General features: G+C 39.4%; 3 protein-coding genes and 1 long non-coding RNA gene across 8 annotated transcripts in view; 2 read left to right on the top strand and 2 right to left on the bottom strand.

The window, feature by feature from the left end:
• Positions 1-7,119, top strand: part of LOC137268856 (DNA ligase 3-like) — a 37,209-nt gene extending 30,090 nt beyond the window's left edge. Inside the window, exons 9-13 of one of the 3 annotated variants that reach the window (XM_067803430.1) lie at positions 1,499-1,613; positions 4,082-4,240; positions 5,044-5,156; positions 5,493-5,562; positions 6,043-7,119. In XM_067803430.1, coding sequence (XP_067659531.1) covers positions 1,499-1,613; positions 4,082-4,240; positions 5,044-5,156; positions 5,493-5,562; positions 6,043-6,144 — 559 coding nt within the window. In that variant the 3' untranslated portion in view covers positions 6,145-7,119. The remainder of the gene's footprint in view (positions 1-1,498; positions 1,614-4,081; positions 4,241-5,043; positions 5,157-5,492; positions 5,563-6,042) is intronic. The other 2 variants (XM_067803431.1, XM_067803432.1) reach the window with 2 other exon arrangements.
• Positions 6,802-8,798, bottom strand: LOC137268859 (uncharacterized). Its single transcript, XM_067803436.1, has one exon. It carries the CDS (start codon positions 8,680-8,682, stop codon positions 7,480-7,482), a length of 1,203 nt encoding a protein of 400 aa, XP_067659537.1. The 5' UTR covers positions 8,683-8,798; the 3' UTR covers positions 6,802-7,479.
• Positions 8,799-10,817: 2,019 nt separating this feature from the next.
• On the bottom strand, positions 10,818-12,450 carry LOC137268864 (uncharacterized). The gene is made up of 2 exons (XR_010955047.1): positions 11,385-12,450; positions 10,818-11,036 (listed from the first exon to the last, which is right to left on the bottom strand). It is a non-coding gene; the product is annotated as an uncharacterized lncRNA (long non-coding RNA).
• The window catches only part of LOC137268858 (DNA ligase 3-like), a 60,583-nt gene continuing 51,400 nt past the window's right edge, over positions 12,035-21,217 (top strand). For 2 of the 3 annotated variants that reach the window (XM_067803434.1, XM_067803433.1), the window contains exon 1: positions 12,035-12,210. The gene's annotated coding sequence lies outside the window, so the exon portion shown is untranslated. Of the gene's footprint in view, positions 12,449-21,217 lie in introns of all 3 variants that reach the window. The other variant, XM_067803435.1, reaches the window with a different exon arrangement.

Raw genomic sequence — 21,217 nt, 5'->3', positions numbered from 1 at the left:
GTTTAGTTTGGTGAATTTCTTTTCAGACTTTTTTTTTAATTAAAGACTTCCACTGTGCATTCCTCCGTTACAGCGGCGTTCGCGTAAGTGTATTTTCAAAAACATCCCAACCGATTCTGGGTTCATCTGCGACATTTCAGAATTATCATTACTGGTTGCATGAAAACTTGATGTCAGTGATCATTAATATGCTATTATTGAAGTTCATTACTCCCAGTAATTATCCGATTTTCACATTTCAAAACATACTGCAAATAACGCTGTGAATCTTGATTTTGCACTGTTTGAAAAATGACGACATTTATGATGAAACCTATTTTGAAAGGCAATTTTAAGCACTTTAGCTTGGTGTGAAGTAATAGTGGATGGTATCAAGAAACAGAATTTTTTCGCAGAATTCAAAGCTCTGAAGTATATATATGTGTGTGATATATTTAAAATTTTATTGGACTTCAAATCGTGGGGTGAAGAAGAGGGACATATATGTCCCTGTGGCTTCCAGGGGGTTAAATTGTTCTATCCTACACAATTCGGTAGGAATGAATTATTTTCCCGTATTATTTTGTAGCCAGACAATATTTCCAAAGAGAAAAATCAGTAGCAATTGACCACTATATTTAACTACATTAGAGGACAGTTTGATGAAGATGACCAGTTTTTGTGTCAAATTGCTGCAAAAGGATTGCATGGTCCTCTATAGTAGTTACAAGCAAAGCTGTTACATTGCAGATGAGTTGCTCTTCCGCGTTAGCCTGGAAAAGTCACATAGTCTCTGTAGCTCGCAGGAAGTTTTGGTTTTGCATCTGTTCCCACTTGCTTCATACAATTGCTTGATATCATTGTCTTTGTCTCTATCATTTTCACCAACCACTGCTATCCAACCAAAATGTGACAGGACACCACATGATTCTGTGATTGATGCACACAGTGCATGTGCAAAACATGCATAGGTTGGGACAGGGACTTGTGTTTGAGAGATCACCTCAGTGTACCACTCAACATGTTTTCAATTACCAAAAACACTAAGAAAGTTATATTTGGCTAATAGCAGAGTTAAAACATTTCCTCTTGGGTTTATGACATTTAAAACCCTTGGACATGTTTTATCCGACACATAAAGAAGTTGTCATCTGTAATATTTGCCTTGTACTTGAATGCTAAGTTCTTAATGCCTCTTAAGAACGCCAACCTCTATTACGTTTTTTCTTATCGAAGACTATCAAAACTGAAATTTAGTAGGAAAGATTATTTCAAGAGAAGTGACGAGTATTACAGAGACAATGTGCTGATACAAGTTTCGAGAGACATCACAAGGGAAGACAACTATTGCTGCTTGTTTCAGCAATGAAAAACTGTAATTTTATTGAATGGCAACAGGACAAGTGGTGATATTGTCACTTTTTAACCTGTTTTAATCATGCAAAAAGCAGCCAAATTTGATTGGATTGGTGTTTTGTTAGCTACGTTTTGATATGTTTCATGTTATGTTTGATTACAGTTTAGGAGGTCTTCATCCTGATGCTTATAAAGCATTTCAGGTCTCTCAGAATCTAAAGGATGTGGTGGAGAGGGTTCAGTCTAACACATTACACTGCATGCCAGGCCTGAAGGAGGTGAGATGGTTACTCAAGACAATATTTCTTTTCTCAAACTTATCATGTTGTCAGTTCCCCATAGTTCCCATGTTGTCAGTCTCCCATACTTTCCATGTTGTCAGTCTCCCATACTCCCCATGTTGTCAGCCTCCCATACTCCCCATGTTGTCAGCCTCCCATACTTTCCATGTTGTCAGTCTCCCATACTCCCCATGTTGTCAGCCTCCCATACTCCCCATGTTGTCAGCCTCCCATACTTTCCATGTTGTCAGTCTCCCATACTTTCCATGTTGTCAGCCTCCCATACTCCCCATGTTGTCAGCCTCCCATACGCCCCATGTTGTCAGTCTCCCATACTTCCATGTTGTCAGCCTCCCATACTCCCCATGTTGTCAGCCTCCCATACTTCCCATGTTGTCAGTCTCCCATACTTCCCATGTTGTCAGCCTCCCATACTTCCCATGTTGTCAGCCTCCCATACTCCCCATGTTGTCAGCCTCCCATACTTCCCATGTTGTCAGTCTCCCATACTTTCCATGTTGTCAGCCTCCCATACTCCCCATGTTGTCAGCATCCCATACTTCTCATGTTGTCAGTCTCTCATACTTCCCATGTTGTCAGCCTCCCATACTTCCCATGTTGTCAGTCTCCCATACTTCCCACGTTGTCAGCCTCCCATACTTCCCATGTTGTCAGTCTCCCATACTTCCCATGTTGTCAGCCTCCCATACTTCCCATGTTGTCAGTCTCCCATACTCCCCATGTTGTCAGCCTCCCATACTTCCCATGTTGTCAGTCTCCCATACTTCCCATGTTGTCAGTCTCCCATACTCCCCATGTTGTCAGCTTCCCATATTCCCCGTGTTGTCAATCTCCCATACTTTCCATATTGTCAGTCCCCCATACTCCCCATGTTGTCAGCTACCCATACTCCCCTTGTTGTTAGTCTCCCACACTTCCCATGTTGTCAGTCTCCCACACTTCCCATGTTGTCAGTCTCCCACACTTCCCATGTTGTCCGTCTCCCATACTTCCCATGTTGTCAGTCTCCCATACTTCCCATGTTGTCAGCTTCCCATACTTCCCTTGTTGTCAGCCTCCCGTACTCCCCATGTTGTCAGCCTCCCATACTCCCCATGTTGTCAGCCTCCCATACTTCCCATGTTGTCAGTCTCCCATACTCCCCATGTTGTCAGTCTCCCATACTTCCCATGTTGTCAGTCTCCCATACTCCCCATGTTGTCAGCTTCCCATATTCCCCGTGTTGTCAATCTCCCATACTTTCCATATTGTCAGTCCCCCATACTCCCCATGTTGTCAGCTACCCATACTCCCCTTGTTGTTAGTCTCCCACACTTCCCATGTTGTCAGTCTCCCACACTTCCCATGTTGTCAGTCTCCCACACTTCCCATGTTGTCCGTCTCCCATACTTCCCATGTTGTCAGTCTCCCATACTTCCCATGTTGTCAGCTTCCCATACTCCCCATGTTGTCAGCCTCCCATACTTCCCATGTTGTCAGCCTCCCACACTTCCCATGTTGTCAGCCTCCCATACTCCCCATGTTGTCAGCCTCACATACTCCCCATGTTGTCAGTCTCCTGTACTTCCTATGTTGTCAGTTATCCATGCTTCCCTTGTTGTCAGTCTCCCACACTTCCCATGTTGTCAGTCTCCCATACTCCCCATGTTGTCAGCCTCCCATACTCCCCTTGTTGTTAGTCTCCCACACTTCCCATGTTGTCAGTCTCCCATACTTCCCATGTTGTCAGTCTCCCATACTCCCCATGTTGTCAGCTTCCCATACTCCCCTTGTTGTTAGTCTCCCACACTTCCCATGTTGTCAGCCTCCCATACTCCCCATGTTGTCAGCCTCACATACTCCCCATGTTGTCAGTCTCCTGTACTTCCTATGTTGTCAGTTATCCATGCTTCCCTTGTTGTCAGTCTCCCACACTTCCCATGTTGTCAGTCTCCCATACTCCCCATGTTGTCAGCCTCCCATACTCCCCTTGTTGTTAGTCTCCCACACTTCCCATGTTGTCAGTCTCCCATACTTCCCATGTTGTCAGTCTCCCATACTCCCCATGTTGTCAGCTTCCCATACTCCCCTTGTTGTTAGTCTCCCACACTTCCCATGTTGTCAGCCTCACATACTCCCCATGTTGTCAGTCTCCTGTACTTCCTATGTTGTCAGTTATCCATGCTTCCCTTGTTGTCAGTCTCTCATATTGTCAGACTCCCATACTTCCCATGTTGTCATTCTCCCATACTTCCCTTCTTGTCAGCATCCCATACTCCCCATGCTGTCAGTCTCCTGTACTTCCCATGTTGTCAGACTCACATACTCCACATGTTGTCAGTGTCCCATACTCCCGATGTTGTCAGCTTCCCATACTTCTCATGATGTCAGTCTCCTGTTCTTCTGAAGTGGTCAGTCCCCATTTTTTGTGGCTTATACCTACTTTTCTGCTCATTCATCCCAAGGAGAAGACTGACAAAAAGACTGGACATCATCACAATAAAAGTGATGACCCAAAGCAAGGCACCAGCGGCAGCAGTGACAGCATGAACGCTGACGTCTGCAAGAAAACACTGGTGAAGAGAACAGGAGAGGATGAAGGGCAGACAGCTTCTACCAAAAAGGTGACCGGACCACTGGCCATTTAATCCCTCTGTTCTGGATATCCGACTGATATATGATACAGATGGCTGAATGGTCTCTTACATCTGTTTGTACCTGTGGTCATGTAACCACACTTCCCACAAGTTTCATTCAGCAGATGAATGGGCTGTACGTTCTCATGGCATAACAGTTCCTCATCTGACTGCCACCATTGCCTCATCCAGGTGGGCTGTTAAGTCCCTAATGTCTGGTCCCAATTTCTCGAAACAAACTTAACTTTTTACTCAAATTTCAAACTTACTTTGACAATTTGAAACTACTTTATTTTTAACTCAAATGCATTTTTTGAAGATAGAAAATGTCCAAACACCTTAAGCAATATATTCACAAAACTCAAACTGTCTACTATTTTTTAGTTTAGTATCAATTTCCGTACGTTCTGGGAAATGTATTTTCTCAGATTTGACTCAAAACTCAAACATAAGTCCAAATTTAGACTGAAGTTTGCTTCGAGAAATTGGGGCCTGATCTGCTCCTCTCTCAACCAGAGATGGCTGAATCAGTGATGACTGATTGCTGAATGTAAAAGGGGACGCTAGGGTAACCAAGTGGATAGACTTATACCAATATTTAGATGTCTGCTAACTACAGATGCAAAATCTAGAATATTGAAGATATTGATTCTTTTCCATGTGTGACTGTAAGTGGTGTAAAACTAAACACACTCACTCATTCACTCACTGTTCGGCATAGAAACGTTTTGCCTCCAGACTAATCCCTTCTGTGTGATGAGATGTCAGTCCTCATGACCATTGTATTTCAGTGCAAGACAGAACCATCTGTCAGTTTCCCCCCATCCAAAATCTTCACAGGCTGCAAGATATTCCTGCCTGTAGCCACAGACAAGTTCAAGGAGCTCAAGCAGTATATTATAGAGTATCCTTTATTTCAGAGTCAGTTCTTTACAGGTTCCTGATGCAGGTGAAGAAGTGACATGTATTTTTTTTAGAGTCAGGCACCTAATTGCCAGCTCACAAAGTCAGCCACCTCACCTTATTAGTCACTGCAACTTCAACAAAAGTGAAAGTCGGACAACTGGTAGACTAGAGTGCGGGCTTTGTGTACCCCTCGAATAAGCATTTTATTTATAATAAAAATAGACAGGCACAAGGGTAAGCACATGTAACACTACAATCCACATTAAATATGAATATCTTTATTCAGATTGTGTTTTTGTGTATGTGTTTTTGAGGACACCTTAACTGTCATTAGTTGTGATGGAGAAATTTTGGATGAGACCAGCAAGGGAACAGCTACTCATATTGTCTCTTCAAAAGGAAAGGTAAGCCAGTATGATGATATGATTATAACTGATACAAGATGCTGTAAAATCACCTGATGAATCAGGGGCTGTCTCAGGCAATTTATAAAGCCTGTAGCGGGCAATGGGGTAGTCTAGTGGTTAAAGCATTCTCCTCTCACTGGGTTTGATACCCCACATTGGCAAAATGTGTGAAGCCCTTTTCTTGACACTGTTCCCAAACATGAAATTGTTGAAGGATTGCTAACTTACTCACTCGCTCACACAAGTTATTGAGCCTATGTCATCATTCCAACAAACTTAGAGGTATATGATGACAAAACCTACTGCTCATGTTGAATGTCATTAGCCTGCAAGCTACAGCATTGTAATGCTGAAACAATGGCAACTCCTAATTCTGGTAAACACTGTTTTTTCTAGCCTGACATCCACACTTTAAAGAGGTAAACAACAGATTACTGATAATGTTCCCCACCTCGCATTTGTAGGTTTCCATTTCAGATTAGAACTGGTGTTAGCAAGGCCAAGGTCGTGACCCCTGACTGGTTGTGGCAGTCTATCAAGAGGAAACAGCTTGCATCTGCTAAGGAGTTCAAGCCCTGAACAGGAACATTCAGACTTTTTTCATGGCTTACATATAAAAAAACTAACAATACATGTACTCGTAAGTGCTTACTCATTTCGCACACGCAAAGGATTCAAATGAAGGATTGGTGTAAATATAATAAATGGTGTGGTGCATTTGGTAACAGGGACAGCGTACGTATTAATTTTTGTGTAATTATTACATTGGTTTTACACACCAATGCTGACACTACATTTGGTTCTAAAGATTATAGGAAGAGTAGAGTTGTCTCCCCTGGGTACACCAACAACCTATGCTTGCTTGCTTTGATTACATTGGTGATACTGACGACATATTGTGCATACACACAGGTGTACTGATGCTGCATGGAATTTGACCCCAGCATTAGTGTTATGTGTGTCATTCTCAACAAAGCAATACTTTGGAAGAAAAGAATCTCTGATGCATGATAGCCTTTAGTATGGCAGCTACTCAGACTTTTCTGTTCCAATTTTGATGAAATTTGATTTGTTGTTTCGAACCTAGTTCATATGTTCCATTTACTCTATGAGATGGTTTGTGAATGGTGGATGCTGAAAAATGTAAGAATATGAGAATATATATGAATGTATAATGGAGAATATTACTAATGGCTTCTTTGGCAGTTCTTGTTTACTTAATTTATTTTTGTGTAGTTTTATTATTTTATGTTTCAGAGAATTCTTCATCATAATGCCTGACATTTATCTTCATCTACTGCTTCTCTCTTAACTGACTGAGGAAAATGGAGTTTCTGTATCTTTTTGTGGTCAGGATTTAGATGTATGTACTTTAGATGCATTTAACAAGTTACTGGATTGTTTTAATCCAGGACAATTGTTTGAATCTGTTGATATGTATGTAATATATAATTTTAAGTTTAGAATTTACACTTGCTTGTTTTTTGTCATTAAATGTGTTATTTTTCTTTGTTGTTGTTATTTTTCCCAGAAAATCAAATAAAAAAAATATAATTTGGGAAAATGTTTCAATTAGACTGTTGTACAAAGTCCAGCAATGTGGATGGAATGGCAAAATCAAAAGACATCAGCAATCTCGTACCTAATAAACTTCCCATGACAATGTACTCAGTCGGGTTGTAGTCAAGTCAAGTCAAGTATTTTTATTCCGTGCGTAGGCCACAGGCCCATATACAGTATATACGCAATTGTTACAAATATAAGTTAATTATTACAGGGTATACATATCAATGGTACATGTGGATTGTATTAACAGATTCTTGTCACTATAAATATAACATTGTGATATAAACATATATACACACAAATGTAAATATATGGTTAAAATGTACGCACCTGTGGTTTGAAGAAAAATTATTGAAGTTTGATTGTCCTGCTTTTATAAGCATGATAGATATATTTACATAAATTTCTTAAAGTTGTTTCATTGTTCGTTGATAACAGAGACTTAAATTTATAGTAGTTTGGTTGTTTCTGATATATACATGGCAAGTATTTTAATCTTAGTGCATTATATTCAGTACATGTAAAGATGAAATGGTACTCGTCTTCTACACCTAGATTACACAAAGGGCAGCTACGTTCAGCAACCTCGACATTCAACCATCTACCTTCATTATACTTTAGCCTTAATAATCCACATCGGAATTTGGTCAAAATATTTCGAAACTTTTTGTCCAATATACATGATAAATATTTTTCTGGAGTTAACAGACTTTTAAACTCACGGTACATATGGTATCGTGAACTGTTATTCAATGTACTGTTCCATGATTGAAGAAATATATTGATTGCAACAGTCTTGAATCTACTTAAAAATAAAGCTGCGTCACCAACTGTCTGGGACATCCAGACGTAACCAAACCCATGTGCAAAAAGTATTTCTCTTATGTAAGAAGCATATGTCTTGTAGCCACAGTTATCGTAATACACTTGCATTTTGTACACTTTCAAGGGGATTCTATCTTCATGCATATGAATAACCTTTACCCAATATTTCAAAGTTTTACACAATGCGTTTATATAGAGAGGATATCTTCCACATTCGCCATATACAATAGCAGTAGGTGTTTGAGGGCTGACATTCAAGAAACGTTTGCAGGCTATTAAATGGACCTTTTCTATTTCATAAAATCTATGCATTCCCCAGATTTCTGCTCCGTACAGTAATATCGGCTGTATCTGGGCATCAAAAATTTTTAAGTACACACTGGGGTCTATTATTCCAATTCCATTTAAATTACTTATTACTTCCATTAAGGCCCGCTTGCCCCTCAATGCTAAATCAGTGATGCAATTTCTCATCTTGAATGTTGACGAAAATACAACTCCCAGATATTTATAAGTACTTAATGTTGTTATTGGCTGGCCATTTAAAAACCACTTTTCATTCCTTGCTAAGCGCCCTCCCCTTCTAAAAACAACTATATTTGTCTTGTCTAAATTTACCTCTAGACTTGAATATTCAGAGTACTTGTGCAGTATATTAAGTTGATTCTGTAAGCCTGTAATTGTATCAGATATAAGAACAACATCATCTGCAAACATAAGTAACATTATTCCTAATAGGTCGGGAAATAACTGCACTCCATATTTGCCATATCTAGATATGTCATCTGATAATCCATTAATGAAAAAGGAAAACAATACGGGGCTAAGAACACAACCTTGCTTTAAACCAATTGGACAATCAAAATATTCAGTATACCCATTATAACCTCTAACACAGGCTGTTACTGAACTATATATACTCATGATAGCAGATAGCATTTTCCCCTGAAGACCAGATTTGAATAAGCACTTGTATAACTTAGGACGGTCAATTGAGTCAAAGGCTTTTCTAAAATCAATAAAAGCAACATATAACTTTTTCCTTTTCTTAATTAGACATTTTTCTATAACACCATGTAAAGTAAAAATATGATCAATCGTAGAGTACCCTTGTCTAAAACCAGCTTGTGTTTCGGGAATTTTACTCCTTATATTTGCCCAGGTTCTGATGCGGACATTTAAAATGGACGTATATAATTTACTTAACATGCACAGTATTGAAATCCCTCTGTAATTATCTGGGTTTTTGCGATCGCCCTTTTTATGTAAAGGAATAACTATTGCTTTCGTCCGAGCCATGGGAAAAACGCCTGTATCAAAAATCTTATTAAACAATACCTTTAAAAAGGGCATAATAACATGCTTAGATGATTTCAACAGCTCAGTAATTACACCATCACTACCCGCTGACTTGCCATTTTTCAGATGGGAAAGACATGAACATATTTCCTCATCAGTGATAGAGGACTCAAGAATATAGCTATCAATATCATTTAAAGGAATATTCACATCAGGACAGAAAACATCATTCTCAGTGGTATCGTCAGCTAGATTTCTAGGTGTGAACAACCCTTTAAAATGATTATACAGTAAAGATTTGTCTAGTGGACAACGTGGGCTCTTTGTAGCATTCAGACTTCTCAGCTCTTTCCAGAACGCAGAAGTGTTATGGATGGAAGATTTTAACTTAGAACTTTTCTTTTGCTGAAATGAGACCTTAGCTTTTCTACATTCATATTTATAATTATTCCTCAGTTCACAGTATTTACGTCTACTGATGGCTGATTTAGTGTTTCTATAACGCCTAAGTTCTCTTTTAGCCTCTCGCTTAGCATACTGACATCTGCTAGTCAAAAGTCATCTAGTCAAAAGGGTCAAAGGACAAAAGGGCAAAAGGAAAGGTAAAAGGACCAATGGTAAAAAAAATTGAACATATCATTCAAACTAATATATGTTTGATTATGTTAACATTTATGATTATTTATATTTGTATTCATGTGTAAATAGTAAGAAAAGTAATAATTATTAGTTTGATCTTCCTACACTCAACAATTGAAATGGACCTGAAATTGAAGAATACAATTCAATATGATATATTATGATATGGTCATTGAATTTGAAATGTGCGCCTTATACAGCATTCTGAGCCATGAGACCAATCACAACTACAGGATGAGGACTATTATGATGTCACTTGCTTGACAACGACAATAGAATCTGTTCAAACACAACGTTAGTTAATTAAACATAATGTAATGTAAGTGATTGAGTTTATTTTTAAGCCACATTTTGCCATAATCTATAGATATCATGTTGTCGAACACCAGAAATGGACTTCACACATTGTACTCATGTGGGAATCGACCCCGATCCTCAGTGTGAAAGGATTTAGCCACTTGGGTACCAACAACTCCTATAACATAGTGGGATAAGTAAGAAGGGTGGTATATTTACAAGCCATTCATGTGAATAAATATTACCACTGATAATATTTTGCTTTAGTTTAGGACAAATGGCAATACTGTCCCTAAGTAAATTTAGGCTCAGATAATACTTAGACTGACAAGTCTAATATGAAAGCACATCACTCTGAAAAAGGGCAAAGGTCTTTGGGCATCTTTTTATAACAGTTCATCAATATAAATTTGAAGCACTTTTCTTAGTTTAATGGAATAGTGACTGATGTGGGGTTTCTAAATGGTCCTAGGCAAAAAAAGCCAAAATGACCATGCATTAGTTTATTCTATTTTAATACTCATAACATTTGTATTGTTTGTTATATTGAGGTGTAAAAATGAGAGAAGTTATATCAGACAAAACTTGATGTTTATTACACATAAACAAATCATTTTAAACAAATATGTATGTATGTTCTTTATTCATGTGTAAGCACCTCTTTACTATTTATTTTTATTGTTTATCAGTTACTTCAAGCAGGGATAATCTACAATATGTATATAATCTCCCTGCTTCTAGTCAAAATCTTGATCTTCTAATGGTCCAGTCAGTTGTTACATCTAGTAAAAAACTTGATCATTCCAATAGTCCTCCTGAAGGTTGGCCTTGGCTACTTCCTTCACCTGAAAAGTATAAGAACAATTACAATAGACAGGAGGGTTAACAATTAATTGATCAATGGCAGCAAGTTAACAAGGCACTTTTTGATTCACATATCAAGGTTACACAATGTATGCAATCATGTGTTGATTAGTAATTAACGAACCAATTAGAGGATAGGTGAACTGACATTTTGAAGACTAAAATGAAAATAAAATTCACAACTATTAAGTAATACATTATGGTGTTTGTATTATATTTACAGCATTACATTACAAAGTATACACAGTAATAAAGAACTACAATGAATTACCAGTATTTACTGGGTAATATATATGATATTTTCATACATTTGGGAACAGGGGGAATACCTTTTGGACATAGGTGCATCCACTAGACTCCATCAGTAGAGGTTTCCCCTTCTGTGAGCTGGTCTCGAGAAGGGTGAACTTTTCTTCCACCTCAGTGACAATGTTAAAGTATCAGTTAGGAAGGTACATCAGTAATATACACCAAGTTTTGTGTGATGTAACTTGTTTCTCATTTTCACACTTTGATATCAAATATTACAAATGTCAAGAGTATTGAAAAATAATAAAGTAACGTATGGCCATTTTGACATGACCGTTTTGACTGGGTGTTGTGGCCATTTTGACTAAGGTCAGTGTGGTCATTTTGTGGTGTGGCCATTTTGACCTGTTCACTTCTAAACAAATCAAAAGACAGGTCGAAGGCTCTCTACAATTTAAAATTAGATTTTACGGTTCGTGTATAATACAATTTCACGAGACAATTAAAAGTAATTGATTGTTAAAGTGCTCAAATGATTTACAACTGATCTCGAGTGTTCATGTTGCATTGGCAAGGGGTTCAATTCAAAACACAGGCTAGAAACCGACATTTAGAATCAAGCAACTGGTCCTGAACGATAATGAACGATGCGGTCGCAGTTAAAAGTAGGAAGGTGTGGTCTTGTTCAAACGCGGAAGTTAATAAAGCGTTTGGATTGGTCCATGTGATCATATCATTGGCAGACGACCGATTGACTGGATCTATGAGCGGTAAAAGATTCTCATAATGCAATATATACTCAGCGACAGCCTGCATACGTGGAATGGTGGTAACTGCATTGTGATACAGTGACTGTCACTGCCTCAGTGGACCGGCCACCTGTAACAGCCTCTTGTGTTCTGCCAGGTATGCAATGGCGAACTACATCTGCCTGTGTTCAAAGCATACGTCGGACCGTCCAGAGCAGTCACATGTATCAAGTGTTTCTTTGTGTATAGTTCATTTTTGGAGCAGTCCAAAGAGGGACTCCTGCAAGTAAATCTGATGATAAGTCCCAAATCTGAACCACGGAAGGCACACACGTGTATCAAACGCTGGTGTAACCAGGGGATTTACCTGAGCAGGTTATTGGCGCATGCGCAGAGTGAGTAGACAATGTCAGGCCACGAAGTGTGGAAATGTCGAGTGCCATGTGGGGTGCAACGTAGAACCACTGATAATCTACATCTGTATATAGTCGCCCTGGTAGAACAAAGTTATGTCTGGTGCATAAGTAGGCCGGTAAATCATTTCTTGATTGGTAGCTATTGAAATACCTGTTGGGTTTTGTTAAACGATCCAAGATATATGTCAGGGTAGAGATTGCGATCGGGGTCTCTACCAGTAGTGTCCTGTATTACCTCACCAACTTGTAAATGCCTTTGAAGAATTTCATCATCTACAATAGTGTCCTGTATTACTCCACCAGTAGAGATTGCGATTGGAGTCTCTACTGGTTAAGTCTCCGATCCTACTAGTAGAAATTGCAATCGTAGTCTCCACTGAATTGTCTATTTCCAATTCAGCTGATGGGACAACAGCAAAGACACTTGCTGAACAATAATATGCATTTTACTCAGGTATGGACTGTTTCCAGTTTCAGATGCATTTATTGCTATATTTACACATCTTTCTTTCAAATAGAGTAACAATGAAGATAGAGACTTAAAAAGTATGCATTTTATTAAGGTATAGAACGTTTCCAGTTAGAACACATCTACATGTATTACAATATTTACACATCTTACTTACAAAACAGGTAACAATGAAGATAGCACTTTATTTTGACACACGTTGTGGTTGTGTGACACTTTGTAGAACATTTTACTCCTTGTTTTTACAACGACATAGTTACTTGGCATTGTAATGAACTTGCTGCCTGTTGGCTGCCATCAGATAGTTATCTGTTGCAGTTTTCCGAACCTTGCTGTTTGGTGTGTTAGGTTCTAGTAGAACTGCTTGAGTGATGTCCTAAACAATGAACTGGCCAACAGAAAGTGGTTCATCAAATGGGTTACCTTCAGCTGGAATGAAGTCTGGATCCTCCACAGATGTTATATGGAATACTCTCTGCTGTCGTGGATCGACTGTTTCACAATGTACTGTGGTCCTCCCAAACACTTCTCTCCCAGTTCCGACTGTTCTTGCACGATCCAGAAGCTAGTACTCCTCCCCTAGTAGACTGAGAAGTGGTCTGGTTGATGTCTGCACAATCACTTGATGTCTGGTTTGTCAGTGGGCCGATGGGATCTTCAACTTGTCTGCTCTCAAACTGGTTGAAAAGACCTGTCGTCCTCATCTTGAATGCTCTGCTCATCCAGTATTTTCAGCACAGCACAGTCAGTTCATAGGTAACATGAAGAAGATCCTGGACCCAGCCTCTCTCTGGGTTTTCCTCCATCCACTTGCCGAGTTTAAGCTGCCGATCTCCATTCCCCCTCTCCTCACAGCCCTGTGATTGTGGATGACGAGGTCGCCCAGGAAGGATGATCATGCCTGTAAAAGTACCACATTAGTTTTATTAAAATGAAAATTAAGGAACAATAAGAGTTGCATTTTCCAGTACTTGATACTTACCAGACCAGTCCTTGCAGAGGTCATTGATGACAGCAGAGACAAATTCCCGCCCATTTTCTGACTGGAGAATCCGAGGACAGCCAAACAAGCAGAAGGTCTGGACAAGCTTCTCTGCAACTTCAGCAGACCGCTTGGATGTCAAAGGATGCGTCCAACTGAACTTGCTGAAGTGGTTACGCATATGTAAGATCCACTTGAAGTCACTATCTGGTCTGCTGGTCATGTCAATTAAGGGCAAGTGCTGAGGAAAAGTCATGTCTGATCCAGGAGTAGTTAGCCTTGATCTCATCCCATGTTTTGGCACGTCGTGAATGACCAACTCATGTGACATCTGCAAAGAAAAACAAGGATTTAATTTTCTATTTCATTCAAATCCACATAAAGAGGCAAATGTATAAATTGTTGATTAAATAAAGTATTAATTATAATGAATACTGTGAATGTATAACATACCGTTTAACTGTGTCAAATATATCTTCCTTGGTGATGACAGGGCATAATGATTTCTTGCAGTAGAGAATCCTCCTAGATCCTATCTTTTGTAGCTTGAAGTGCTTAGCACACCAGAACTTGAAATGGCTGCCTGCTGAACACTTTACACCTTTATCCAACTGCAGAGCTTCCACAGCTTTCGGTTGTCATATGCTTCTTGGGTGATACAAAAGGTTTCTTGTTTCTTCTTGTTAAGCTGCGCTATGTGGTCATCCAGCAGTTTGTAAAACTTAGCCTTCTGTTCCTCCTTTGTCCACTGGTGATTGATGATCTCTTCAGCTGATAACTGGTTCATGCTCAAATCTATTCCCCTCATATACCCATAAACAGTGTAACACCTCTGACATCTGACATACCTACAGCCCAGTATATCTACATTTAGTTAAAACAACAAAACGATCTCACCTACTTATAATGGAAGAGTCCTAAAGACCAATTAATCCATGAGAGTAAAGGAAGAACCAAGTAACGATGAAAGCTGGATTAATAGGTTGAGATTAACAGATTAAGATTGACTAGAACTGAATAAACAATTATATTAATTAACTTAAGGTTGTTGTTTTTTCAAACATACTATATTTCTAGAGAAATCTGAATTGGTTAAAAAAGCATGTTTGCTTTTTCTAACACTGTTCCAGGAAATACCGAATTAGTTTGTTGTTACAAGGTGTAGGTGGCATGTGGGCATTCTGGGAGGAGGGGTGCAGGGCAATTAACCACTTGGACATTACCCACCTGAGAATATTATTGCCTGGTCATTTCCCCACCTCTTTGAAAAGCAGTGTTTTTATAATGATTACTGATCATTATTTGAGACTTACATCGGAATGAATTCAAACTTCCTACTTTTAACAATGACTTTGAGATGTAGGAGTTGGGGTGGGATTAAAGACAGCATGTATTTAACATCTCACTGTAAACAGTAGGAAAATAAGAAAATCACTAAGTTTTTCCTGGCAACAAAAGATCAAATAGCAACCTAAAAAACTGATTTTTTTCTACAACCAACCGCAGCATGTAAGGAAGGTGTGACATATTGTTTTATGTTTACATTATGTTTACGTATATGAAAATACATTTTATGTTTCTAAATATTCACTGGCTTGCATAAGTGTAGGGCTGCAACCTCAACCCTGACAGATTTCAGCTTCTACTGGTAGGGATTGTGATTGCATAGGTTCTTTTATATGATCAGAGTCTCTACCAGTAGAGACTCCGATGGCAATCTCTACTAGTAGGATCGGAGATTCTACCAGTACAGACTCTAATCGCAATCTCTACTGGTAGAGACTCCGATCGCAATCTCTACCCTGACATATACAATTGTAACCTAAATTCCTGCAAAAATCCACATGGGGGCCATGTATCGAATTTCAGCTTAAGGAGAGCGCTCAGGAATGCCGTTGTGAGGTTTCATCAAGCGTTTATACAGCTAAACTGTGCAGTCACTAAATATAACATAACTTTCTCAACAGGTACTTATAATGAGAATATACAATGATAATAGCGCAGAGATAAATAAGGCATATAAATGATATATATATAACTTTTACAGTTCAAGGAGATTCAGTGGGAGAGTCCAAGTGTCTGGATTACCAAAGTTCAAGTGTTTGTAATCAGCTGAATGAAAGCTTGGGGTGGGAGGAAATGGGTCCCAAAAGTACAAAATCATACAAGTGCAATATGTTGGTTTATGTAAGGAATAAACACCAAAGACTCACCAATATTCCGTTAGGCCGAGGGCCCACCCAGCCGCGCGAATATTGATGAGTCTGAGGAATTTATTGCGCTTTTAAAAACCTAAAATCATGGCGCCCTCGTTTCGTAAACCTTGCTCCCGAACACAGCAGTATTAATTTTGGCCTCCTACGTCTGGGTAGCACGGAATGCACGATACACACGTTAAGAACACGCTCTACTGTGCACGAGGCAGCGTATTGGTGGGGATATAAAACAAACCATGTCAGGGGAATGGGGCTGTTTGTGCAATGTCTTTGTCACTCAAAATCATTTTCCGAAGCTTCTGAAAGGAAGCATTTCGAGTGTCAGTTTTTATATCAATCTGCAAGGGGGCAAAAATGATACAGATGCAGTTGGGAATTTGCAGCCTGGTTCCCTGGGTCTGATGCACCTGCGCTAACGCTCCGACATTGACAGTGTCGGAACCAGGCTGGGGAATTTGGAGCACCTTTAGAATTCAGCACCACAATTTCTCGTGAGGACGTTCCCAGCCGTAGGTCACATGTCAGTGACACAGGCAACCAGTTTGTGAGAACCCGTCGGACGCGAACCCGCGACCTTCGAATAGTTATCCCGACAGCTAACCGACTGAGGTACGTCCACATTGTTGCACAATGTGCAAATTTAGCTAGTCATTCCTGTGACGTCACGGAAATGAACGGAAAGAGTCGAATTGGTTGCGGACAATTACGAAAGTTACGGGTAGACTTGGTGCCTCGTGCTTTCAATCTACTGACGGTTGACGAACTTTCCCGATATCATTTGGCACGATCGTCCTATTCCGTAATCTACAAGTTACCATGTTGTGTTGAATGAGCCGATATGGTTCGAACTTCAAACGGTTGTTGACGTCAGGCGTCAGACGTTGATTTCACGGTGCATGCATGAATGACGTGCTTGTATAAAAATGATTGTGTGCTTCCGTGCACAGGGGCTTGTAGGCCTAACGCTGAAAACTGCCATCAGTGTATATATTGTCCCTAATGGGGTATTACTACTATAAAAAAGGGTCCTTTTTCCGTTCCTTACTGTGTTCCCTACAACACTTTTCTGTCACGAAAGCACAGGGGCTTGTAATGCTGAAAACTGCCATCAAGGTATGTATTGTCCCTAATGGGATATTACTACTATAAAAAGGACCCTTTTCATAGTAGTAATACCCCATTAGGGACAATACATACCCTGATGGCAGTTGATGGCAGTTTTCAGCGTTACAAGCCCCTGTGCTTTCGTGACAGAAACGTGTTGTAGGGATAATGTGGATCGCGCTAAGGAATGAGTTAGACATGGTCATGTTTGGTGACGGCACGAGGGTGAGTTAGACTTCGAATCATTATTGAAAATATGTAGATCTAGAGGTGAAAGTTGCTGGAGGCCGATTTCCATCAGCCCAAAATTTCGACATTAAACCATTTCATCGTTTATTTAACTTTTGAAGTTTTTGGTCTCCCGTTTTTCGTTGTGAACAAAGCATTAAAAATGGGAAAGGAAAACAATTGGTACTCATGCATTTACCTACTATATTGGATTAGGTCCCTTACCCTAACCCTAAGCCCTAACCCTTGGAGTAATTCTAATAAATGGAATACGCACACCGAACCGGCACGAAAATGGCTGACGTATCCAGTGTAATGAATTCTTACCGCTTCGAAAAATAAATATTTGCTTGTAATGGTGCAAATTACCGAATGGCAAAGATATGTATGTTTATAAGTTTACAGTTATAATTCATTTGATCCAAATAGTTACGTTCGAAACCGAAATATAGAATATATTTAGAATATTTTAATTGACCCAAACAGCGATTAATAAAACATGGCACAATGTGACCGCGTGAGTCCGTCCCTCCTGGATTCCGCGATTCTGCGGTTGCAGAAAAAAATCGCGGAATTTATTTTGCCATGCAGAGAGACGTCTGGTCCGTGGAAAACGCATTTTCGTGCAGAAATTGCCACTTTTCTGCCGCGGAATTTGCTTATTTTAAAAACTGAGTGAAAACTGAAACGAAACGAAAAGTAGATTTAATGTCCAAAGTAGGACCGGTTACATGTTAAAATACTTATTTATTGTGACAACATTTTCAAAATAAACATGATTAAGGATCTTTTATTGATACAGCAAGTTTTAGGCATTTTTCAAATAATATGAGATGAACTTGATACTGCAATTTCATTCTCAAAATCGATCATTTTGAAAATTGAAACTATTTCAGATTCTGCTTAGGTATACAACTGTTGCTTGCATGAAACCGGAAGTTGTCTGTCTGCATCAAAGTTACATTTGAGTGACATTTGACAATAAATGGATGAAAACATTTAGTTTTTATTTCTGTATTTCAATAATTGGGGTATTACTGTCTTGATTCTGTGTTAGGACAGGGTCAGTAATAGGGTGCCAGTATTTGAAAGTGGGGCTCCAGTACACGTTCTAAAGTCGCGAAGGTTGGTCGCCAGTAAACGAGAGATACTGGCTTCCTGTTTCATACTCATTGGAGGGCTGTGTTGTGTAATGGAGACAGTTTTTGGTTTAATTGTGGTTTAAAACCTCAGTCAGCAACAAGTGAATTGGATAGGGAAAATACAAATGAATAGCGAACCATTTTATCTTTGAGTGACAGTTGAAGTTTGATGTTGATGAACAGTAAGCAGCTTTTACGAGTAGACAACTTCTTTATTGCAGTGGATTCAATGTTTCAGTGTTCACTTGCTTGACAAGGATGTTAGTATCTACACCGAAAGGTGGCATCCACTGTCAGAAAGAAGTTGCGTAACCATAACAATGTAGCTCAGCTTCAGACAGGTCTTCATGCTCAGACAACAATGTATGTCAAGATGGAGTTTATTAAAAATATGATCTGTCTTTTGATTTTAGTGTTTTAATGACCATTGGTTGTCATTTTCAAGAACACAGATACACAGCGGGGTAGGAATTTAGGTTTTCTTGTGTCATTGTCACTGATACTTACAGACAAGATTCAGAGTAACCTCACAAAACTCCCATTCTAATCCGGCTGAAACTTGATTTTGCAACCCAAATCAATTCTTGTGTAGTGGTGACGTTGGATAGCTGTTAAGATTGTTAAGCTGTTTAAAGCCTTCACTTGTCAGCTTAAGACCTGGATACAATATGTGAATTCCATTTCAAGTGTCCCCTGCCAAGCGGGGAAAAACATTCAGTCTCTTGTACACTCATTCAGATACAATCAGTGAAGGTCTGTTTTGGAATAATAGCCTCCAGTAATGCATATTTGTCGTAAGAGGTGATAAACGGGATCTTATGGTCAGGCTCGCAGATTTGGTTGACACTTGTCATCGCATGCCCATCGATGCTCATGCTGTTGACCCCTGGATTGTCTGGTCCAGACTCGATTATTTACACTCTCCACATAGCCAGTACAATGCTCAGTTTGGCGTAAAACTAAACTCATTCACTCATTTAGATACTGCTGCTTAGGTCATGAGTGACTCTCATGACTTGCTTCAAATTAAACATCGCTTTCCAAAGTGGTCATTTGATTATCTCAGTGTCAGAGCAAAATTGGTTGCCAAAATGAAGATTGGCATTCCTTACAATTGGAGGGAAAGGTGTGAAAATGTGCATAAGCCTTTTAATCTTGTTGTTTGCTGATTGTGATTGGTGACGTCCAACCCGGCACCCGGTCCGACTACACCATCAGTACGTGCAAGCGTGAAAGCGGCTTAGTTAAAAGTGCAAACGAGCAAAAATGAAATTCTGAAAATGTCATGAGAGTATGGCATGATTGCTTTTGTGAATCTTTTGCCCATAGCCAAGACGATTTTCAAAAGCTTTCTGTTCCGTTTTTGATAATGCCTTTTCGATAAAAAAAAAACTAAGAAATTTGGTTGGTACAGTGGTGACGTAACAATTTTCATGAGGTAATCATGGTTTTCAGTGGAGGGTGATGTTTAACTAGAATGTATGAACATGCTGAAAAAATGTGTTTTTTCTGTTCAAAACAGCGAGACAGGCAGTGCAAACAGTTATCATTAATACATGTCCACAGTTTCGGTCATTTACAATCCCGGTATTTTTTCCCCATATACCTGTATATGGTCTCTGATCAGGGCGGGGAAGTAGTATACACAGTGATGGAACGGGGCCAGTCCCTTATCCCGTGCCATCATTGTGTATACTACTGAAGCGGAAAGAACCTGTGAATTACATTGTTTCAGTAGATCATATCCTCATCTGAGGTTTCCTAAAATGTTTTGTAGGCTTGTAAGTCTGTTGTCTCTCTGAAATTCTGACAGTGTAAGGTATTGTACCAAATCCATCAAACATAATTTCTTTTTTGTTAGATATTCATGTAGACTTGTGCCTGTTCAGGTTCAGCTGCTTTTCACGACTCCCAAGGAGTGATTTTAGATCTCCGTTCGGTTTCTTTGGCATTGCCATTCCATAAGGGCCATTTTTGTCAATGGAAAAAGTTAAGTGGGCGATCATGATTGGCTGGCATGCTTTTAATTCATCCTTGTTTCTGGGTCTCTTCATTATTCAATGTAGACTTTTAATTGAGGGAGAGTGGTATTTCATTCGATAGGATGTCAGAGTTGACAGTTCACATTTATTTTCCGAGCAAGTCGCAGTGTGTGTTATTAGGCTCAACTGTTGATTTACAGCTTTCAGAGCTGGCTAGCTGACTAAGCTGTGTTGATGTCCGCTAAGCAATTTATCGTGAATCTTCTTTGATAATTTGTTTGGTTCTCATGAGGAAGGCCTGTGACCTTCCATGTTCTATTTTTTTTCTCATTGCCTAAGAGGGTGCTTTTCACAAGTTTTGGTTTGAATCTCTTGCTTCATTTTGTGGTATCTGGCAAGTGCTGAGAGAACTAAAGAAAACTCCACTTCAGAGATTTTACTGTCCCGTGAGTAGGGGATAATAAACTTTAAATTTGGATAGGAAGTGTTAAGTTAACAAACATTTCAAGGACAGACATCTTATGAACGCACCACCATTTCCCTCTATTGCCACCCCTAGACACACGTGCAAAGGGTCCCTTTCTTGATTTTGATGTTTTTTCAAGAAGGTCGAGATATCACTTAG

The sequence above is a fragment of the Haliotis asinina genome, chromosome 16 (assembly GCF_037392515.1).
Source record: "Haliotis asinina isolate JCU_RB_2024 chromosome 16, JCU_Hal_asi_v2, whole genome shotgun sequence".
NCBI classification, from domain to species: domain Eukaryota; kingdom Metazoa; phylum Mollusca; class Gastropoda; order Lepetellida; family Haliotidae; genus Haliotis; species Haliotis asinina.
Note: the sequence above shows the minus strand (reverse complement) of the source record. Positions and strands in the feature narration are given on the sequence as shown.

What these genes read in the sequence shown, in the direction of transcription:
- LOC137268859 (XM_067803436.1), bottom strand. Translation starts at nt 8,682, where the DNA reads ATGTTACTTATGTTTGCAGATGATGTTGTTCTTATATCTGATACAATT.